This window comes from Benincasa hispida, chromosome 1, assembly GCF_009727055.1.
Source record: "Benincasa hispida cultivar B227 chromosome 1, ASM972705v1, whole genome shotgun sequence".
NCBI lineage: Eukaryota > Viridiplantae > Streptophyta > Magnoliopsida > Cucurbitales > Cucurbitaceae > Benincasa > Benincasa hispida.
Window position 1 is genome coordinate 14,677,077 of NC_052349.1, and position 21,888 is coordinate 14,698,964.

The 21,888-nt window shown below is 29.9% G+C and overlaps 1 protein-coding gene across 5 annotated transcripts; it reads left to right on the forward strand.

The window, feature by feature from the left end:
- The first annotated feature begins 15,668 nt into the window (after positions 1–15,668).
- On the forward strand, positions 15,669–19,803 carry LOC120070170 (serine/threonine-protein kinase STY13-like). Of its 5 annotated transcripts, none has more exons than XM_039022026.1 (7): positions 15,669–15,685; positions 16,750–17,234; positions 17,777–17,898; positions 18,075–18,268; positions 18,357–18,531; positions 18,959–19,093; positions 19,312–19,524. In XM_039022026.1, exons 2-7 carry the CDS (start codon positions 16,910–16,912, stop codon positions 19,522–19,524), a joined length of 1,164 nt encoding a protein of 387 aa, XP_038877954.1. In that variant the 5' UTR covers positions 15,669–15,685; positions 16,750–16,909. The 5 variants fall into 5 exon arrangements, with proteins under 5 accessions (XP_038877954.1, XP_038877952.1, XP_038877951.1 ...); XM_039022024.1 differs by lacking the exon at positions 15,669–15,685 and adding an exon at positions 15,825–16,249; XM_039022023.1 differs by lacking the exon at positions 15,669–15,685 and adding an exon at positions 16,431–16,562.
- Positions 19,804–21,888: the final 2,085 nt, after the last annotated feature.

Sequence of the window (21,888 nt, forward strand, 5' to 3'; positions counted from 1 at the left end):
GAAATATATGTTTTTCATGGTTCAATCTTCCACCATGGTTATGGTACATATTTGGGTTGCTTTAGTTTCCATTTTAATAGGTAAGTGTAAGTTGATTGTTATTTATTTTAAGTTTAATTTGTGAAAGTTGGAGAATATACTTCATTCTCATACCAAATTGACAAATAACATTTCCTGCAGTTTTTTCCTTATTTGTGGGCTATTTACGAAGAACTAAGTTTTCTATTTTTATACAATGGACAAGTCATGGATGATGGAAAATAGGATATCTAACGAATATGAGTTAGAAATGGAAAAGTTCATTGAATTTGGTTTACACCATAGCGATGGTTCCAATACAATTAGATGTCCATGTTTGAAACGTAGGAATTGTGTATTCAACAATGTAACAACAATTAGGTATCACTTGTATGTCAATGGAATCGATCAAAATTATAAGATATGGTTTTGGCATGGAGAAGAATTGACCACAGGGAATGTTAACAATGGATTAGAGAATAATGTGACTGAAAATTATGAAGAAGATGGTGATTTATTTAATGTACTTGACATGGTGCAATCTGCTCGTAAACAATTTTCCGATGTACCCAATAGGTTGGACACTATGTTTGATGATGTTAAGAAGTCTTTATACCCTGGATGTAAAAAATTCACAAGGTTATCGACCTTTGTAAGATTGTACAACTCAAAGGTTAGGTTTGGATGGAGTAATTTTGACTTTTCAAAATTATTGTCCATAATTAATGATCTCCTACCTGAAAACAATGAAATGTCAACTTCCACGTACGAAGCGAAAAAAACGTTATATGCCTTAAGATTGAGTTACCAAAAAATAGATGGATGTCCAAATTATTATTGTTTGTATATGGAAAAGTATGCAAACATCACTAAATGTCCTAAGTGTAATTTATCAATATGGAAGATAGTTAAGAACTCAGGTAAAAAGATAAAAGGAGTGGCTGCTAAACAATTGTGGCACTTTTTAATAGTTCCAAGGTTCATAAGGATATTTAAGAGCTCTGAACATGCAAAGAATTTGTGTTGGCATGCAACTGATAGGAAAATAGACGGTATTATGCGACACCCAACTGATTCTTCATCTTGGAGGTTGATAAATCACTTATGGCAAACTTTTGGTTCAGAATTGAGAAATCTTCGTTTAGGTTTGTCCACCGATGGAGTGAATCCGTATGGAGATTTACCGACTAACTACAGTTGTTGGCCAGTGATTACTATAATATATAATCTTCCACCATGGTTGTGTATGAGACGAAAGTATTTGATGTTGACAATGTTGATATTAGGTCCAAAACAACCATGATATGATATAAATATCTATCTAGCACCTTTGATTGATGACTTGGAACTTTTGTGGGAAGAAGAGGTCCAACGCTTTGATGCATATAAAAAGGAATATTTCACTTTGTGGGTTATCTTACTGTGGACTATCAATGATTTTCCTGCATATGATAATCTATATGGTTGTAATTTCAAAGGGTATGACACTTGTCTAATATGTGAGGAGGAGACTTCTTCAATAAGACTACAACATGGGGAAAAAAATGTAAGACATAGAAAATATTTTCCAAGAAATCATCCATACAGGAGACAAAAAAAAGCTTTTGATGGTAAGCAAGAGCATGGAAGTCCTCCACATCCTTTGACAGAAGAGGCCATCTGGCTAAAACTCAAGGACATGAACTCTTCATGTTGGAAGAAGTGTGGCAAGAGATTGAAAGACTAAAGTGGAAATGACTATTGGAAGAGAACACTTATAAGTCACAAATCCAGATGAAAGTACCTGTTGGCGTATTTAGGATCCAAAGAAAATGTTGCATATTATTTGATGTGCTATATGATTTTTGCTGTATGCATTCAATATCAACACTTTGCCTTGATGCATAAATGATGTAAGTGACATTATTAATATAATACTATCTTATGATTGCAAATTGGGTTGAATAGTTATCCATCGTGGTTATGTCACAACCCCTCCCAGATTTACCCTCTTAACCTGGAAGAGAATGTGACAGCGGTAGTTACCAATTCTTTTGTTGGCACTTACTACCTACTACCCTGCTTAACCTGACTTAGAAACCCTGAATTACATTTATACTTATAACCATACTAAACAGATTAAACAAAAAAACCACAAATCTCACATCAACAGGGTTTTATAGAACTATTCATCTTTACAACTTATGTACGTTACGAAACTCAGTGAGTCCATCAAGCAACCTAGTCCCCATATGACATGACAAATGTGTACTAGTGTTCCAGAACTAACCCCTAAACTTCGTTCAAACTTGAGTCCTTGAGTGGCAGAGCAGCTGCAGAGTTGTCTTCTTAGGAGTAACCGCTACAATCTTTGGGTAATCCTTTTAAGATTAATGAGCTTCTCCTATTGATGTCAACCCTTCCAACGCCAACCCTTCTAGGCGTTGAGCACTTAGAAAATTTCCTAGAAGTTAAGCTTGGCTAGGCGGCAACATAACTTACCATCGCCCACCATTAAGTGTCTATCGCATGTCCTAGGTGTTCCACAAGCTGTACATCTATGAAGCACAAATACTTCATGTGAGACAAAGAATCTGTATCAGACATGTATCGGATACCGATACTTCCAGATACTTCCTAGATACATATCTGATACCTGATTTGATGTATCTATTTCTACGCATACTTTTTTTTTAAAGAAAAAAGGCAAGCAACTCATCTAATATTTCTCAATCAAAACTAGGCAACCTATTTAAAAAGCTCACTACTCGAGTCTAAAACTAAAAGGAAAAATAAATAAATAACAGACCAAACCCTAGATTAGAATCATCTAATCTCCATATTCACATTTGAATCCCCACAAAGTCGACCAAAATATAAATCATTTGGATATCTTTAACAATTTAATGAAGAAGTTCTTCGTTTATCTTCATATTTCTCCCTCTAATTTTCTTCTTCTTTGCAATATGAGTCACTTTTCCATTGCATTTTTATTAACTATTGTACTTCAAAATCTTAGATGTTGCTTTGTTTTTTTTTTTTTTTTTTTTGTATTGTATTTCAGTGTTTGTATTCTATTTTGTGCTATTGTTATTAACTTGTATGCTAAATTTATCTATATTCTAGATTTTTTTTAAAAGAAAAAGAAAATGTATCTTCAACATATCAATATTCTCGTTTTTTAGAAATATATATATTAAAAAAATATATAGAAAAATGACGCATCCTTAGACGTATATGTATCTTAGTTTTTTAGAAATTAATGAATTTTCGTATCCAATCATTCGTATCGTATAGTCATATCTGTGTCTGTGCTTCATAGCTGCACACCAATGCCTCGCCTTGTCTTTAGGCGTCCAAGCCTCTGTGATCGCCTACACAACCTCATACTTAGCCTAACCCGTGTTGTTGCTCGCTTTTGTCCATGCACGCACGTTCCATTTGAGTTGCCTGTTTGTTCATCTCAAGTAGCTACGTTAAAATTTGAGCTCAAGATTCCTCGTGGTTTGGCCAAAAACTTCGAATCTTCAACACTGGCCTAGACTTACTTAAAGATCAACCTTCCTGTAATTTCTTTAATCTCTAGCTCGATTCTTTTGGGGTTTCCTTCTGACAACCTTACCTTACCTCAATAACCAGACTCATTCAGGGTTTAGATGGCTTTGGAATCACTCTATTAGCATGAGTAATTTGCTTAAACCATCCTCCTGAATTCAGCTTTCCTTTCACACTGCAATCTGCATGCCATGCTTTATCCATAGAGCTGCCACCTCGCCCTACTAAGTGGGATTAATTGTCCTGATCATGACAGATGGCTGGTTAAGTGTCTAATCTTGCTGAAATCTCCTTACAAATCAACGTAAGTCTCCTCTTGGTCCTTAATCATCGCAAGAAAATCCCAATATCGCACACCAACCTAGTATCGCAACTCATTGTCACATCTTGCCATTCACCATACTTTGGCTTGCTTACTATTTCTCTTGGCCTTCCTCAGCCACAAGGTGCTGTATTGTTGCATACCTCATGGGCTACCAGTTGCTAGATTATCACATGACTCAACATAACCTCTCAAGGTTGAATTATATGACTTAACACTAAGGCAAGCAACCTCTTGACCATCGCCTACACTCATGGTTGCACATGATCATCACATGCCTTATCTGACATCTTTGCTTAGAGCTGTCGCCTTGGCTCTTAGATGTGCACACCATCGCCTACCATCAACCGTCGCTTCGGCCTCCTACTCGTGTCCACGCTCGGCCACACTATTGCCTATGACTTACCTTGCCATCATAACTCCTAGCTCCAAGCTTGAACATCGTATGACCTTAGCTTAGTGCCTACAATAGTATCACCTCGATAGTCTACTCACACCCTTGCCTAGCCAGGCCATCGCCTCAAGCCACGTCTATTCCTTGTCATCACGTCCCATCAACACTCGGCCACACTTAGCCACCAAGTAGGCTCACCTAACCTCAAAAGGCATAATCATCGCCTATCAAGTTTCTTCATCAACGCCCATGGCCAGGCCAACACCCTTAGCATCCATGCCTATTTCCAACACTTAGCCAAAATTACCACTTGCTAGGCCATACTCCAAGCTACCTGAGTACAAACCTTCCAGCACTTAGAATTTTCTTCCTTCACTCTTCGTATTCTTTTTATTCCCTACAATAGAACACTAACTCATATCTATTAAGTACATTTAAGTAGGGAAAGTAGGGTTCAGGGTTTACAGGTTATTACATTCATAGATACTTATACAAAATTATTAACAAGTTCAATACTCTGAGTTTGTACAAGTTATTAGATGTTGAATCTATTCCAATATCTACTTACAAATAATCACGTATGCAAGTGTTGAATGCTAGATTACTGGGAATAGGTTGAAATCAACTTCTCACGTTTCCTTATAATTTGGGGTATGTTATGTAGAAATTGAGCATACATAGTTTAGTATCACTAGTCTAACAATTTCTACATTTATTTGAACAGATAACAATCACTGGAGTTTGGTAGTTGTTGATTACACAAAAGGTGTTGCATTCTGGATGGATCCTCTGGAAAATTGTATCCATGAGGATGCTATAGAAGTAGTTGGAATTATGTGATACTTACTATACCATTGGACATATAATGACTAACTACTTTATGTCAATAATTAAAATATTTTTCATTCCATGTATGTGTCCGTAGGTCCTACCCCATCTCAAAATAGAAAAAGCCAAGTTGGAAGGTTGTTAAAGTAGGTGAAATGACAATACAAGTAATAAGTGACAAGTTAGTTCATAGAAACCTTATTTACCATATCTATGTTTCTTATGTTCAATGCACAGTGTCTTAAACAATTGGGCGTAGTTGAATGCGGCTATTATGTCATGCGGTTTATGTGTGATATAATATTGTCCAAGAACACTTCAAATGTAGACATAGTATGTATTGTAGAACTTTAAACAATTTGAACTACAAATTTAATGCCATAAATTAAAATCCACTTTCTTATATACAGATGAAAGATGCATCATCTACTTATACACGAGATGACATTGACTGTGTGCGATCTGAATGGACTGAGTTTGTAGGATCACACATATTTTTTTGCATGATATATGGTACTTGGTGTTTTTTGTTGCTTTTGGATTGCATTTTGTTGTAAATGATTTTTTGGAGAAGAAATAAATGTACATTCATACAGTAGGGAGAATTAAGATCGACAAAGTGGTGAGTTTAGTGCTTGAATGATATATAAGAACACTTAGATTGTTATATATGTAGACTAATTTGAGTATTGACTTTTTAATCTAGGAAGAATTTGTGATGATTATCCAAAAAAATGTATAGGTTGATGGGATCTCTTTTGTCATTTTTCGACAACTTATTGGTGCTCAATAGGTACCCCCTCCCCCAAGAAAATAGTAATAATAATAAGGAAAAGGAGGATGCTATTTTTTGTCGAGTATTACGTGTTTACTACCGTTTTGGAGAATTTTGTTAAATATTGTTATGATTGTTGACATGGATGAATTGCAGGTATAGGTTATTATATCAATGTTGTATAAGTAAACCATTTGTCCAATTTGATTATGGGTGTTCATATTTGTGGATATAGGTTATGAACTCTATGTTTTGGGCAAGATCAATGTGTTGGAAAAATTGTTAACATTGGAAAGGTAAAGCCTTCTTATATTGTTATTATTGTCAATATTGATGGGTAGAATTGAACTCTAAAATGATTTTTTATTTTCTTAACAAGCTTTGTAAGAATTTCTTGGAGGAAAAAAAAACCCATCGAGTATTGATATATTTATATGTTTTTTTGTAGGGTTAGTAGCTAAATTTTGATTGAAATGCGATTTGATGTGGCTTATTGTAAAACCTTTATTAATGGTTATTAGTTGATCTTTTATGTAAAAATATATACTATTAACTTTATGCTTATTTTCTATATATATGAAAGTATTCTATATTTTTGTTTTTAGGGTTGAAAAGCATCAATTCATTATGGAAATCTTGTATCTAATGACAAGGTTCACAAAAATAACTATCAAAAAGTGAATCTTAATGACGTTACAAAAATGTAAAAATGTTAAATTTCGTGACAGTTAAAATATACCGTGATATAATATTTTTTGATATACAAAAGTCGTTCTGATTCAGATTTCAATGACACTGAAAATTGTCATTGCCTATTTATTCTTCACAAGGAAAAAATGTCATTATATATTCCTTTTTTACATTTTATAATTGTGATTATTACCTAAAATCCTACATAAATTAGCCAATTTTGAGTCAATTGATGACAATGATAACATGTCATATTAAACTTGACAATGACAGTTTATCATTATCAGTAAACGTTCATTAGTGATTATTATTTGTTGTCATTTAAAGCTCAACATTTTTCGAAAACTATCATTGAACATCATATCTTTACAAGGGATACCATAATAGAAAATAACTGTCATGAATTCTAAATATGACAATTTTTAAATATCATGGTATCATAGTTTTCTTGTAGTGATTATTTGTCTCAATAGTTTTTTTTTTCTCTTTTTTGAAACATTGTCTCATTAGCTAAATGCTAACCTTTTGGTGTCCACTGTAAAAACTCGATGGTCTTTTTTCAAAGAAAAACATCAGCCTTATTTGGTAATCATTTTGTTGTTGGTTTTTGATTTTTTAAAATTAAGCTTATTTCCTCCTCATTTCTTACAATGATTTGCATCTTTATCAAGTATAACGGTTGAATTCTTAACCAAATTTCAAAAACAAAAACAAGTTTTTAAAAGCTACTTTTTTTAGTTTTCAAATTTTGGCTTAGGTTTTAAAACCATTGGTGAAAAGTAGATAAGTAACAGAAATTTGGAGGTGGAAGTAATGTCTATAAGCTTAATTTTAAAAAACAAAAACAAAAAACCAAATGACGAGGCCTAAATTGTAACTTTTTAAAAGGGTCATTTGGGGCAAGGAATGGAGTTGTGAACTCCATGAAGTTATGAAATCTAGAGAGTTGTAAACTCCATAATAGTATTAATGCATCGGTTATTTACGGTTTATTATATAATTAATTAGTTAATTTATAAATTTGAAGTAGTTAAATTCAAATATTATAATTTAAAATTTAATATAATTTTCTAAATTATAAATATAATATTCATATATTAATTAATGTTAATAATATAAAATAAAAGAATAAATTCATGTATTAAAAGAGGAGAGAGTGAGCTGAAAAAAATCCACATTTTTTTATGGGTATCATCTATGGGTATAAGGAATGCATGAGAATAACTTATTTCCATGCCTAAAACTTCAAAACTTGTACCAAAAAAAGGAATATGTACCCCTTATTTATTCCAACCTTATTTCCATCTCAATTCCTTCAATCCAAATACTCTCTTAGGGCCCAAAATGTGAGGAGTTAATAAGATATAAAATTGATGTTTTTAGTAGTGAGATCCACAAACTTTTTGAATCAAACAAGGAGTGTAGTTCATAACACCTTATTTCTCAACTCTTTGACCAATCACCCTATGGATTAAAGAAAATTGTGAAAAATGATCCAAATGTATATATATACTAATTCATAAAGCTTCTCTTTTTTTAGATCAATTGACCCAAATATAACACTAATGTTTACATATTAGTGTCAAGTTGTAAGTTATAATTTTGAGTTGTAAGTTGAATCTCAAAAGACACATTATTTAGAATAATAATATTTCTCCCTTTTGTAATATAGTATTCTTGATAAAGAAAAATTTTGGGTGTAGTGGGGCTGCATCTACCTATTGTGCACTCCTACTACATCCAATAAAAAATTGTCACATGACTATTTTTTTAATTATTAAAAATTTATTTTTCATCTATGTAAAAAAAATATATATATATGGACTTAGGTGCAATGTAAGCTACATTCAAGTATTGCTTTTATTGATAATAAGAATTTTTTTAAATCTAATATATTTATAAAAAAGATTTATATTGGACAATTTTATGATCTCTTGGGTCACAAACAATTTCAAATGATTGCATGTACATAAAGGAATTTAGAAAAACATGTGATGATATATATTTATTTTGTTAGTGATAAAATAGGGTTGACACAAATTCTCACGAGATTGGATCCCTACGGGTCTCCGTCCTGACGGTTTGATTGGGGGTGGGATCAAATTGGGGATATAAAACGGGTCCCCAATCCCGTCTCGGATATTTTTTTAATAATTTTTAATAATAATAACATATATATATATATAGTAGATAGTTTTATTATTTTAACATTATTTTGTTTTTTTAAAATTTCATTTCATAATATAATTATATTNTAATAATTTTAATAATAATCTATAATAATAATAATGATAACAACAACAGTAGCTTTTAAATCTTTTTTTTTTAACTTTTTTTTAAAATTTATTTCATAATATAATTATCTTAAACTTTTTATTAAATCTAAAATGTTTTTAATTATTAATTTAAATAAATAAAATAATTATAATACTACTTTCTAATATCAAATATTTAAAATTTGAATATAAATATACAAATTTAATTGATTTTAAATAAATAATTAATTAAAAATATAAATATAAATGGAAATTTTTTTCCTGTGGGGACCCATTTCCCAAATGGGATTCTTCGACCCTGACCCCGACTCCCCAAAACGGGGAATGAGGCGGGTTTGGAGAGTGCCTCCCCGGTCCCACCTCGCCCCGTTGTCAACTCTAAATAAGAATATGTACTTCTATTGTACAATACCTTCTCTTTTGAGTTATGATACTAGATTTTTTTCAATTCAACATATATGGAATATATAGTGAGAGAAAGAGAGACAAAAAAGAAAGGAACATAGGTCAAATTATAGATTTGGTACTTGAATCGTTGCGTTAACGTTTAATAGGTCCCTAAACATTATGAAGAATTTTTTAATAGACTTATAAACTTTCAATTTGAACTTAATAAGTTTGTCAACTTTATAAATGATAAATAGACCCAGATACTTTCAACTTTGTGTCTTATATATCTTTGACTTATTTAACCTTTTTTTTAAAGATGACAAATACGTTAAACATGAAATTAAAATTTTATAGTAGATCATTTAGTCAATGTTTGATAATCATGTGATTTCGAAAATTAAATTTAAAAACATCGCTTCCACTTTGAGTTTCTCGAATTTGTTATTTGTTTTTTAGATTTTTTAAAATTCAAGCTAAGTTTTGAAAATTAAAAAATGGTTTTTGAGAACTTGCTTTTGTTTTTGAAATTTGGATACGAATTCAAATGTCCGCTTAGGAAAGTTGCAAACACTTGTAAAAAGGAATACACATTAAACACGATATTGAAAGTTTAAAGATTTTTCAAAAGTGAAAAATATAGGTACTTATTAGTCAGTTTTTTAAACTAAAAAAAAAAAAAGAAAATCAATTGGATAAAAAATTGAAAGTTTAGAAACTTTATACTAAAATAGGTTAAATGATGTATTTAGTCCTTATGATTTCGAGAATGTTAGAATCTAGTGTCTATAGTTTATAATTAGAACTTAATCTCTATGGTTTGATTAAAGCTTTATAAATAGTCCCTAAGAATTTCATTAAACCATAGAGAATATTTATGAGTTTTTTTTTAATCGAACGATAAGAATTAAATTCTAATTTTTAAAATTGTAGGGACTAAATTCTAATATTTTGTAAGTCATAAAATAGATCAAATTTATCCTTTAACCTAAAAAATATTTAAATTGAAGAGTGTATTTGACACAAACTTGAAAGTTGGTCTCAACTAAACTTCTTATTTTAATCATTTTTATTATTTCTTAGGGTTATAGTTTAAAAGGTGGTGAAATATTAATTTACCATTATTAATATTTTATGTATGTGGTTAATATATGGATAAATAAAGGTACATATTTTAACATTACCTCACAAACTTTGATGATGTAGTTTTATTTTTATTTTAATTTTTTTAAGGACTTTGATGATGTGATGGTAAAGAGAAGTGATAGTCTACTAGAAAAAATGTGAAAAGTGATTAATGTAACTTAGTAAATAAAAATCCAATAAAAGACATTCATATCTTTTCCAAACAACACTTTGTTCCTTACTTTTGGCATGAAACAAGAGAATCAAGTTCATTGACCCATTTTAGTTAGAATAAGAATATTGCATATAATTCCAAATGGGAGGTGGACAAAAATAAAAAAGGGTTTGTAATTTTATTGCATAGTCTAAAAAAATATTTATATTAAGTAGTATCATTATAATATATATGTAGTGTAAGAGAAGCAAAAACTTGACTAACATTTTTTTTTTAAAAAAAAAAAAACTATGTAATTACATGATAACAATTTCCATAGTTTGAGAATGTTTAATATGCCTTGTCATTTTTTTAGACATTTATATAGCTTAATTGAAATAAAATATATAATATTATTAATCAAAAGATATGAAGATTTGAATCCTTCACATTCGAACTCAAAAAGAAAAAAAAAGGTTAACAAATGACAAAAAAGCTACATAATTGCTCTATGATGTCCAGAATATGTTATTGTATTTCTAAATGAGAATTTAATTCAATATCAACATTTTTATAATTTTACAATTATCATTATTGGTCAACTTATACCATCAATCCATAAATCAATAATTTGGAGATGTGAGCGTAATTCAATGGCTATGAAGTTACGCTCTTTAAAGTCAAGTGTTCACATTTCTATCATCGCTTCTTTCTTATTAAGAAAACATCAATAATTTTTGTATTTAAAAGTAGGAAGTGACAAACCATAGTTACTCAATTAAGTGAAAGTGTTCGTCGTAACTTCAAATGCCATGTTCATGATACTTGTTTAAGATAATTTGAAATTTTATTAGTCATCAATTAGAATATGTCATTAATAAATAAGGATGTAATTATAAAATATACAACCAGTGATCTATAAGTATATGATTAGGATTGTTATGTTAAGTAAAAGTATTAGAATCTCCATCGTTAAAAAAGTTTACATCTTAACTGATATCGAAGTGTGAGTAGCCACAAGATTTGTGGTAAGAATCTCCTGACCAAAAGGTCATGGATCTCTGATAAGTTTTTAAGAAGAGACCACGTTACTCTTTTTTTTTTTTTTCAAAATATATGGAATTACAACAAAGAGAAGGGACTCACACCTGAATTGATAATGTATTTGCGATGATTTTTTAAAAAAAAAATTATAAAAATACATGTTAACGTATATATTAAAAAGAAAATAAATGTAATAAACAAAATTGAGAATAAATTTCAAATTTCCGCAATGCGACATAATTAGATTAACTCCAAAAGAGATGTTTCGAGTGAATAATTGGGCTAAGCTCGGCCCGGCCCACAATGGATTAACTCTTCCACTCCACGGTCCACCCAATTTCACAGCCCAAAGCTCCACAATTTTGTTTTTTGTTTTTTCTAGAAAATTTTGGTTTACTCTTTCTTTTTTTAAGCATATCAAAATCAAAATTGTCATTTCTATTTCAATTTATCCTATGAAATCTTCCATGAATTTCAAATGAATTCCTTTATTTATTAATGAAGATATTTTCTAACTAAAATGTTAGATTTTGCAGGATTTAATATCATTTAGAGGTAAATTACTCCTTTATCATTTTTCATATTCTAGTTTTCAATTAACAAGTAATAATTAAAAGTCTATATCAATAAACTTCTTTAACTTTCTTTTCTTTGTTAAGTTACTATCAAAACCCAGGATTTTGTACACATTAATTCATGCCAGCTACGGGATTAAATTTCTGACTTTTCATTATCAAAATAGTAATAATAATCAGCAATTTCAGATTGTGGTCCTCAAAAGAAAAGAAAAAAAAAAAAAAAAAAAGGGAACTTTTTGGACTTTGACTTAACATGACCATCCCTAATAAACACATGCTTGCCACTAATATAATTTGTTATTATTATTATTACTATAGTTATAATATATTATGGGATGACTGCATGCACCTAGCTCTATGTTTAAAAAATTCGTCATATCCAAATATCTTAAATGAGAAAGGGAATATCTTGTAGGTCGCGACCATCAAGTTGAAAAAAAAAAAAAAAAATTACTATTACAATTAGTTAATAATACACATAAACTTACGTAGGTATGTTACATTACTTTTTAATGAATTGACAAATTTTTTGAGAAATAGCATCTTCCAAGAGATGAGAGTTTTAATTCTCCCCCGGATTAAAAAAAATAATAATAAAATAAAATTTTTGAATTCTATGTCAAATTTATTGATTATTATATAATGTAATCTTATCATCAACTACTTTAAAAATGTATCAAAGATGAGAAATTAAACCAAAAAGATTATTTTTAAGTTAGAAAAAAATGTTAAAATACACGAGGTTAAATTGAAAATTGATATAATATATAAAAACTTGAGTCAGGTTGAATTAAAAAAAATAAATAATAAAAAATTTGACCCATCTTCTTATTAATTGCCCTGTGGTACGGTCAAGGATATAGGATACCGGTACGGAAGGTAACCGGTTGAAAGTTAAAGATGAAGGAGGTCCGTACAATTATTTTGATGCGTTGCATTTGGAGCTCCCATTTATTTCTAAAAATGGTCCTTCAAATTTCAGAGCCTTACAATGTCGGCATCTTTCTTTTTAAAGTTCAATCCTTCGATTTTTTGTGTTTGATATGTACGTAATATGTCATTAAAAGAGTTGTTTGGTTTAAGATTTTATAAATATCTAAAAATAAAGGATACTTCAAAATATGATATTCGAGAATAGGATATCTGAAAATTTAAAATAACTGTGTGTTTAGTTGTGCATGAAAAATTCTATCAAAATTTTATGAATAAAGATTTTGTTTGTATTTAATTTATGAAATTAAGTATGAAAATATTATACAATTTTAATTGATTAATTAATTAAGCAATAAATATCAGTCAATATATTGATAAAAATTAATCAATTAAGAATTAATAATAATTTTAATTATAAATATTTAAAATTTGAGTAATTTATAATTTAAATTAATCAATTAATATATTTAATGAATGCCATATTACTTATAATCTAATACTTAATCATTTTTATAATTAATTAAATTTAACATTAATAATTTCAAATTTAATTAGATAATATAAGAAAATATATTTTATTTAATAAACAATATATTGTATGAAAAATTTTGTATTTAGTAGGATATTGAACTCTCCATCTTGCACCAACTAATTCATGAATATTTAAAAATGTTGAATAGGTCTAGCAATTATAAGACAAAAATTTTTAAAATTCGAAGACTTTTGAAAAGTGTAGAAATTTATTAGTCACTTTTTAAAGTCTAGGAGGGTGTTTGGGGCAATGAGTTAATTATTATAGTTGGGTTGTGATAGTTTGCATTGCGTTTGAGTGTATATTATTTTAGTTTAGGTTATAATAGTATGTGTTTGAAGTGTAAACTATTTTAGTTTGAGAAGGAAATAGTAAATACTGTAGCCAATAATAAAAAATGATGAATGTAAAATAATAAAAACTGTGATAAATATTAAATACGGTAGCAAATGAGAGTTTTAAAATAGTGTTGACGGTGGCTAATTGGAGGTTTGCTTAAAGAATTATTTGACACAAATATTTATAGTTTTTTTTAGGTTTGCTGTTTATTTTATTTTAAATTTTATTTGTCGTGATTTAATAAAATTAATAAAGCCTAAGTTTTTCAATTTAATATCTATATTTGTTTTTTAAGATAACCCTCAATTTATTAGTTTCTGTTGGGCTAGTTCATACACTTAAAAAGATATCTCAATGGGAGCTTCAATCTTGTGTTTAATTGATACTAATAGTACTTAGGTTAGCTCTCTTGTCCAATGTCACCAACACAATAAATTTATTTGAAATAAATAGAACTAATGATTCCTAAACTTTTTTTTTTGGTAATTATTTTGTTTTTGATTTTTGTATTGAAAAATTAAGCTTATTTTCTCTTCGTTTCCTACAAAAATCCACATCTTTTTGAAGTACTAGAGTTGAATTTTTAACTAATTTTAAAAATAATAACGAGCTTTTAAAAACTAAACTCGTTTTTATTTTTGAAAACATTGGTAAAGAATAAAAAACAAAGAAAGAAAGTTGGAGGTGGAATGAACGTTATAGATTTTATTTTAAAAAAATAAAAACTAAAAACTAAAAACTAAATGATTACTAAACGGGATTAAATAATACAATCTTCACATATCATAAGGGCTAAATTGACGAAATTATTAATTATACCATTTTTAAATATTAGGAGGAAATATACACGATTTTAAAAGTTTAACCCATGATCAAATAGAAAATTGATATGATTTATTTATTTATTATTATTTTTGTAGTTGTCCCCAAATATTGGGCCAAACAGATCAATTTATACTAACTTCGTATAAAAAAACTTAATTATCGCACTAAGTTTCAAGACACTTCAAAATAATATTTTTGAAATAGAAACTCATCTGTTTTATTGTCTTTGGTATAAAAAAAAGTGGTGGGTTTTGAATTTTGATGTCGAATTTTCCCAACAGATTTACGTTATTGTTAAACTAATACAAGAAAAATTAACGATAAATATTGTGACATTTCTTTTTAGTACAAAGTTTATAGAACTAAGATATAATATTTAAAATTTGATTGATCAAAATCGAATATTTTAAAATTTATAAATGAAAACATAATACTGATAAAAATAGGGGAGTCCATTAACAAAATATTATTTAAGTTCAAAACAAAAAGTACATCTTATCGATAAGGATATTAAAAAGAAAATTATTAATTGGTACAATTTTCGTTATTGTTTTAAAATTTTACCATACCTTATAGATAAATCTAATCTAATTTAAAAAAACTATCATATTCTAATCTTAATCCTAAGAGGAAACGAGAAACTCTAAATTATTCCACCTATATATATATATCAATACAATTTCACGAGTGCTAAATTCATTCCAATTCCATAAGTTGTTGCTAAAATTCAAATAAGAATATTTGTGACAAGTCTCGTATCGGTGTGCAATTTTCTCTTAGTTTATTATCGAGGTATGTTGTAGTTAAACAATTTATTTTGTCAATAAATAAATAAATAATAATGGCATGAAACTAAACTGAATTACATTATTGGAATTAGGTAAAAAAGGAGGAAGCTTGGCTCATCCATCCGTTGGATACATACATACAGGTAATTCAGTTGAAAAGAATTTAATGTCCAGGCTCTGTGTTTATCTTTCTCTAATTTTAGTATAAACCTTTTTTCAATGAATTTGAAAGAGTCAGTATCGATTCCGAAGCCTATGATATAGTAAACTCCCCGCGCTTTTCTCTTCATCGTTCCCAAAATTCTGTGGTGTTACGATTCCCATTCGCTTGTTTCTTCTTTTTTAGAAAATTTGGTTTTCGATTTTTCGTTGCCTTGCGATTCTCTGTTCTTCCATGACCCTTTTCGCGTCCAGTGGGTTTGCCGCAGCGAACCCATTTGGACGAGAACAATTAGAATCGTATTTTTATTTTTATTTTTTTTAAAATTCTCTGATTTTCCATGATAGCGCCAATGGCGCTTCAGTGATTTTCGTTGTTCTTTGTATCTCTTTCTTCTACATTTGAATTCTAAAAGTATAATAATACCCCACTTGCCATCTCTTTCATGGTCGTCTTTCATATTCATTCGCTGTCTTAAGTCAACATTACGGTCTTCTTCTTTCTGGCGAGGGCTCCTTTTAGGGTCTGCGGGTCCGATTTTGCTGAGGTAATTACTGTTATTGAATTGTCTTCTTCCCTTTTTTTTGGCCCTTTTCGTGTTTTACCTTGATTTTTAGGGTTATGGGTGCCTGGTATTGGCCTTTGGGTAGTCATAATTTGGGTCGTTTTCTGGAGGTTTTTACTATTGTATTTTTTTACAAATTGGATTTTGAACTCCAACGTCAACTGGGGTTTTCAAGAATACTCTTTTTATTAGCTTTTTATATTCTCTGACTATTGTTATTTCTGATAGCGGCCTTTTATGTTCCAGGAGGTTAATTATTTATTTACTTTTATTGGGGCATTGGTCAACATTGGAGGTAGTTCCTGTTTTTAATGGGTGGTTGTGTTGGAAATTTTGGTTCTCTTTCTCTTTTTGAAAGATTTAGCTGCCTATTATTTCGAGTTGAGTTTTGTTGGTGAAGTAGATTCAAATTTGGGAGAAGGCTGAATTTGATCATTTATTGGTTTCTTTTTTCTTTTTTTCTTTTTTTTACTTCTTAACAGGTTGAAGGATTATCTATGATAATGGGAATTACAACAGACAACAACATTCTGTACACTTCTTACTTTACCGGACTGCATTCTTAACCCTGTTTGATCTCTCAGGTCTAGAATTCCTTGAACGCAAGGTGTACTATTTGAGTTATCTGTGTTGATCTTAGCGATGGATTCAAAAGGAAATGATATGGGGGGTATTACGATCCCAAAGGAGACACAGGGTCAGGATAGAACTATGAACTCAAAGGTGGCTGGTATGGGAAGCATTAGCAGCAAAGATATGATATTCAGAGCAGATATGATTGATTTGAAAACCCTAGATATGCAGCTAGAAAAGCACTTGAGCCGTGTTTGGTCAAAGAGCATTGAGAATCAAAGGCCTAAGGAGGCGTGGGAGATTGATTTGTCTAAACTTGAGATTGAAAAGGTAGTTGCGCAAGGGACATACGGAACAGTATACAAGGGTACATATGACAATCAAGATGTTGCAGGTAAACATCCTTTATGTTTCCATCTTTTCGCTTTTGATTTTAATTCTGTTTAGTTTCAGAGATGTGAAGGAACTTATTGGAAAGTGGCTGCCATTGATATTTCTTTTTGTTGATGCCAAAACATCTTTTCTATTTTCCTACACAAGAATTACTGTATGTACATTGAAAAATAATGTGAGAATCTTGGAATTCTATATGTATACTATAAAGCTTTGGTGAATTTAGGATCTTTATATGAGTTGTTTAGACTTTAGTTTGATAAACGTGATACACATTCTTCTTTATCCATGAAAAGTTGAAAAATCCCTTTGGAGCCTTAAAATCATGAAGACTCTTTTCAATGAGTTGACCAATTGTGGGGAACGATGTTGAAGTATGGAGTAAGCTTCAAGCTAGGTGTTTGTATGACCTTTTACATTGTTGCTTTATGAGGGGGGAACACTTAAATTCTGAATGCTGTTCCTTTTTATTTATGAAGACATTGGCCTAGAAACTTTTGTTGATGTCAAATGGTAGCTGAACTGTACTTTTCTATATTACAGTGAAGGTATTGGACTGGGGGGAGGAGGGTCTAGCCACATTGGCTGAAACTGCTGCTTTGCGGGCATCATTCCGGCAAGAGGTTGCTGTTTGGCACAAGCTTGATCATCCTAATGTTACAAAAGTACAAACTTCTTCTTCAAGTTCCTATAGTGAATGGTTGATGTTCATGGGGACATTGAAATACGTGACAATTTTTTTTGGCTATGTTTTTCTGTATATGATTTTTGCCTTTTTCTTTTACTATGGCCTTGAGGTGGGTACTGATCATCCTTTTTTTTTTTTAATCTTTTATAACAGTTTGTCGGAGCTTCAATGGGAGCTACAAATCTTAAAATTCCAATGGATGGTCAAAATTTGTTTCCATCTAGGGCCTGTTGTGTTGTTGTTGAGTTTGTTCCCGGTGGGACATTAAAAGAATACTTGATTAGATCCTGTAAAAAGAAACTGGAATTTAGGAAAGTGATTAAATTAGCTTTGGATCTCTCTAGAGGGTAACTCTCTCTCTCTCTCTCTCAATGCTTGACATCATCTTCTCTAAAGTAGAAGATTTGCTGAATAGGATTATAACTAATTTTACAGGCTCAGCTATCTACACTCCATGAAGATTGTACATCGTGATGTCAAAACTGAAAATATGTTGATGGATTCTGACGACAATGTCAAAATTGCTGATTTTGGAGTTGCCCGTGTTGAAGCTCAGAATCCAAGAGACATGACTGGGGAAACTGGTACTCTTGGATACATGGCCCCAGAGGTAACTTTCTCATTCTGCTCTTAATACACGTGATCATTTGGCATTAGATATGTTGTTTTATCGTGTCATATATATTAGAACCGCCTGTAGATATTCACAAATTAAAAATGTATTTGGAAAAAAGGATACTCATTTGAAATATTATGTTCTGCTTCTTTTGCTTTTGTTTTTTCTTATGAACGTGGATCCTTTTGCATGAAACTTGTCTCGCCTTGGAGGTCCAAATTCAATTTTCTCGCTATAACTGGATTTGCTTTCTTCTTGCTGGCTTGTTCTTTAGACCTACCTTGAACGATTTTCAAAATAATTTTAGTGGTTGTTTTTGCTCAAACATGTTGTTCAATGTGAATAATTATGGATGGTAATCATATCTCGTGCCTAGCTGTATAGTAGGCGTTAACATGCCAATATTCTACCATACTTGCAGGTTCTTGAAGGGAAGCCGTACAATAGAAGATGTGATGTCTATAGTTTTGGCATCTGCTTATGGGAAATTTACTGCTGTGATATGCCATACGCGGATCTTAGTTTCGCTGACGTGTCCTCCGCAGTTGTTCGACATGTATGGTACTTTGGACCTTAGATATAAAACATGTCTCTTTTTAGTCTCTTGTTCATTGCCATTATTTCTTATGTTTGTTGACACCAGTAGGAGTAGAGCTTGAAAATAATATCTATACAGTACACTCTTCCCATTTATTTAGTAGTGTTATGAATTCTTTGTTTATGCATATAGTCCATTAAGAAGATTTGAAGCATAAGCAATTTTGTTTTTGCCAGAATCTGCGGCCGGGTATCCCGAGATGCTGTCCAAGTTCTCTGGCAAATGTGATGAAGAAATGCTGGGATGCCAATCCAGCCAAACGCCCTGAAATGCACGAGGTTGTCAAAATGTTAGAAGCCATTGATACAAGCAGAGGAGGGGGGATGATTTCTCCTGATAGCTCTAGATGTTTCTGTTTTGGGCCTTTCCGCAAGATCCGTGGTCCATAATTCATTTATACTCTCATCCCTTGATGATGTAGAAATAAAGAGTCAAAACTATGCTGGTTTCCTTGCTTTGTGCGCCCTGTTATTTGATATTATGATATTTGCTTGTAACTGCTGAAATTTTGCTCTCATATTGTCACTACTACAGTTACCAATCTGTCTTTACTTCAGAAACTCTCAATGAAGCGTTTCACTTTTGTGCCTTTTAAGAATTTGGTGGTTGTTTGAATTTTATTATGGTAAAGATTGTATATGAATGTATACACATTCCATTTGGGTTTACACTGTTTGACATCTTCCCTATTTAAATTTCCTCTGTTATTATTATTAATTTGTGATTGATTATAATATGTATGTTTTCCTTTATTTACTAATGGATGGCTTTTCTAGGTTAAATTATCAAATATATGTATAAACTATGGATTGGTTTCCTTTATATTATTAATCTTGAAAACTTTCATTTTAACCCTTAAAACTCATAGTTTGTTTCAAAATAAAATTCAAGACTTTTTTTGCCATCAAATTTATGGACAAAAAAGTATGTCCACTTATGTGTTGCTAAGGTTCACATATGCTATTGTGTTTGTATTATCATATAACATAAACAAACTTTTATATCTATGAATCTAACCCAAAAAAACTATAAGAGTTATTTTGATACAAACTCATTGAAGTAAAACTTTTCAAAGTATGTTAGAGTATTTAGTATTCAAATGTAATAGCTTAACATTATATATTATATCGATATTATTTAGTTAGTTTATTGTATATGTAAAAGTTCATTGGACCTTACGTTCTCTTGTATTTAAACTAGCTTTTATTTCACTTGTAATTGTTGAGAAATCCAAATCAAATTGGAATTGGACCATATGGTAAATTTTAGGGTTTGGTTTTGAAAAATGACAAAATGACAAATAATAAGATTTATGGAAACTCATGTTACATACAAATTCAAATCCTTGTTTTACTTCATAACTTTTGTTATTGAAGAAACTACAAATACATAGTAAGTGTAGAATCATAAATAATGATGGGTTTCGTATACAAATAATTGCCGACTCCTTAATTCTCCACTTTCTCTCGATTCATTTGAAAAAAATAAAAAAAACCTGGAAAATAACTAACCCTTACTCATTTTCCTTGTTAACATTTCAATACAAATTTTATTATTAGTTTAGATTCAATTTAACTATACTTCAAATTAATCTCACTTAAATTAAATATCTAGATTTCTCTAATAAATTTATATTGTAAATATCCATATATCAAATTTCATTTTATCAAATCACTTTTTTTCAAATGTTTGAATTGTTTTTCATTATTTTATACATATTCTTAATAAACTAACATAATATTTTTCATATTTTTTAAGGTTTAAATTATTTTATATATGTTATTAGATTCAACTATACATATTATATATTTAGTCACTATTTTTATTTCATTGTATCACATTATATTATTATATTACCATTGTTAATGTTTTGAAATACATTTTTGGTTATTTTGCATTTCATTATCTAAAAATCATGTATTTGTTATTGACGCATGATTAAGATTGAATTTACAATTTTGTTTTTTTCTTCTTAATTTCAAATTTTTTTCATCCATGTCTTTTGATTTTACCAAACGATTCTATCCATTGATCCATCGATTTTCCTATTTTCCTCTTCATCGGTTCTTGTATGATGATTCAATCTTCTTTTACTTCATTATTATAATCAGCTTTCTTCATTTTTTGGTAAAAGAAGATGTAATATTATTCATCGAAGAAAATCGGAGTTAGACACTACAATAAGTTGGAACTCCTATATCTGTATTGGACGCTAGAAAATCGGAGTTATGATTTTTGTGTGGTGGTTGACTACTCTCTAGTGTGTCCGTGAATCTTTCAAATACACTATATTTAAATAATATTTCAGTAGAAACATATCCTTCTCTTTGAACATTATTATCAAATTTCATTTATCTAACTCTTTAAATTGGTTTAACTTTTTGTTATCAAATTTAGTTTTATCTAAATCTTTTTTATTTGTTTAAACATGTTGTCATCAAATTCAAAATATAATATGAAGTTAAATGTACTCCTAGTTTCAGAGGGCTCCGGAAATTAACTATTATACATTTTTACGTAAGTGTAATTGTAACATGAAATTATGAGATTAATTAACCTACATCTACACATACACAGTATAATTGTAATATGAAGTTATGTGATTTTAATATCACTTTTCGTGTTTTCTGATTTAATTTAGAGAATCCCTAATTTTTCTCCAACAATTTCCATTTGAACCTATCTTTTGTTATTAGATTCTATTTTATCTTTTTTTTTTAAAAAAAAAAAAATTGTTTATACGGTTTGTTAGC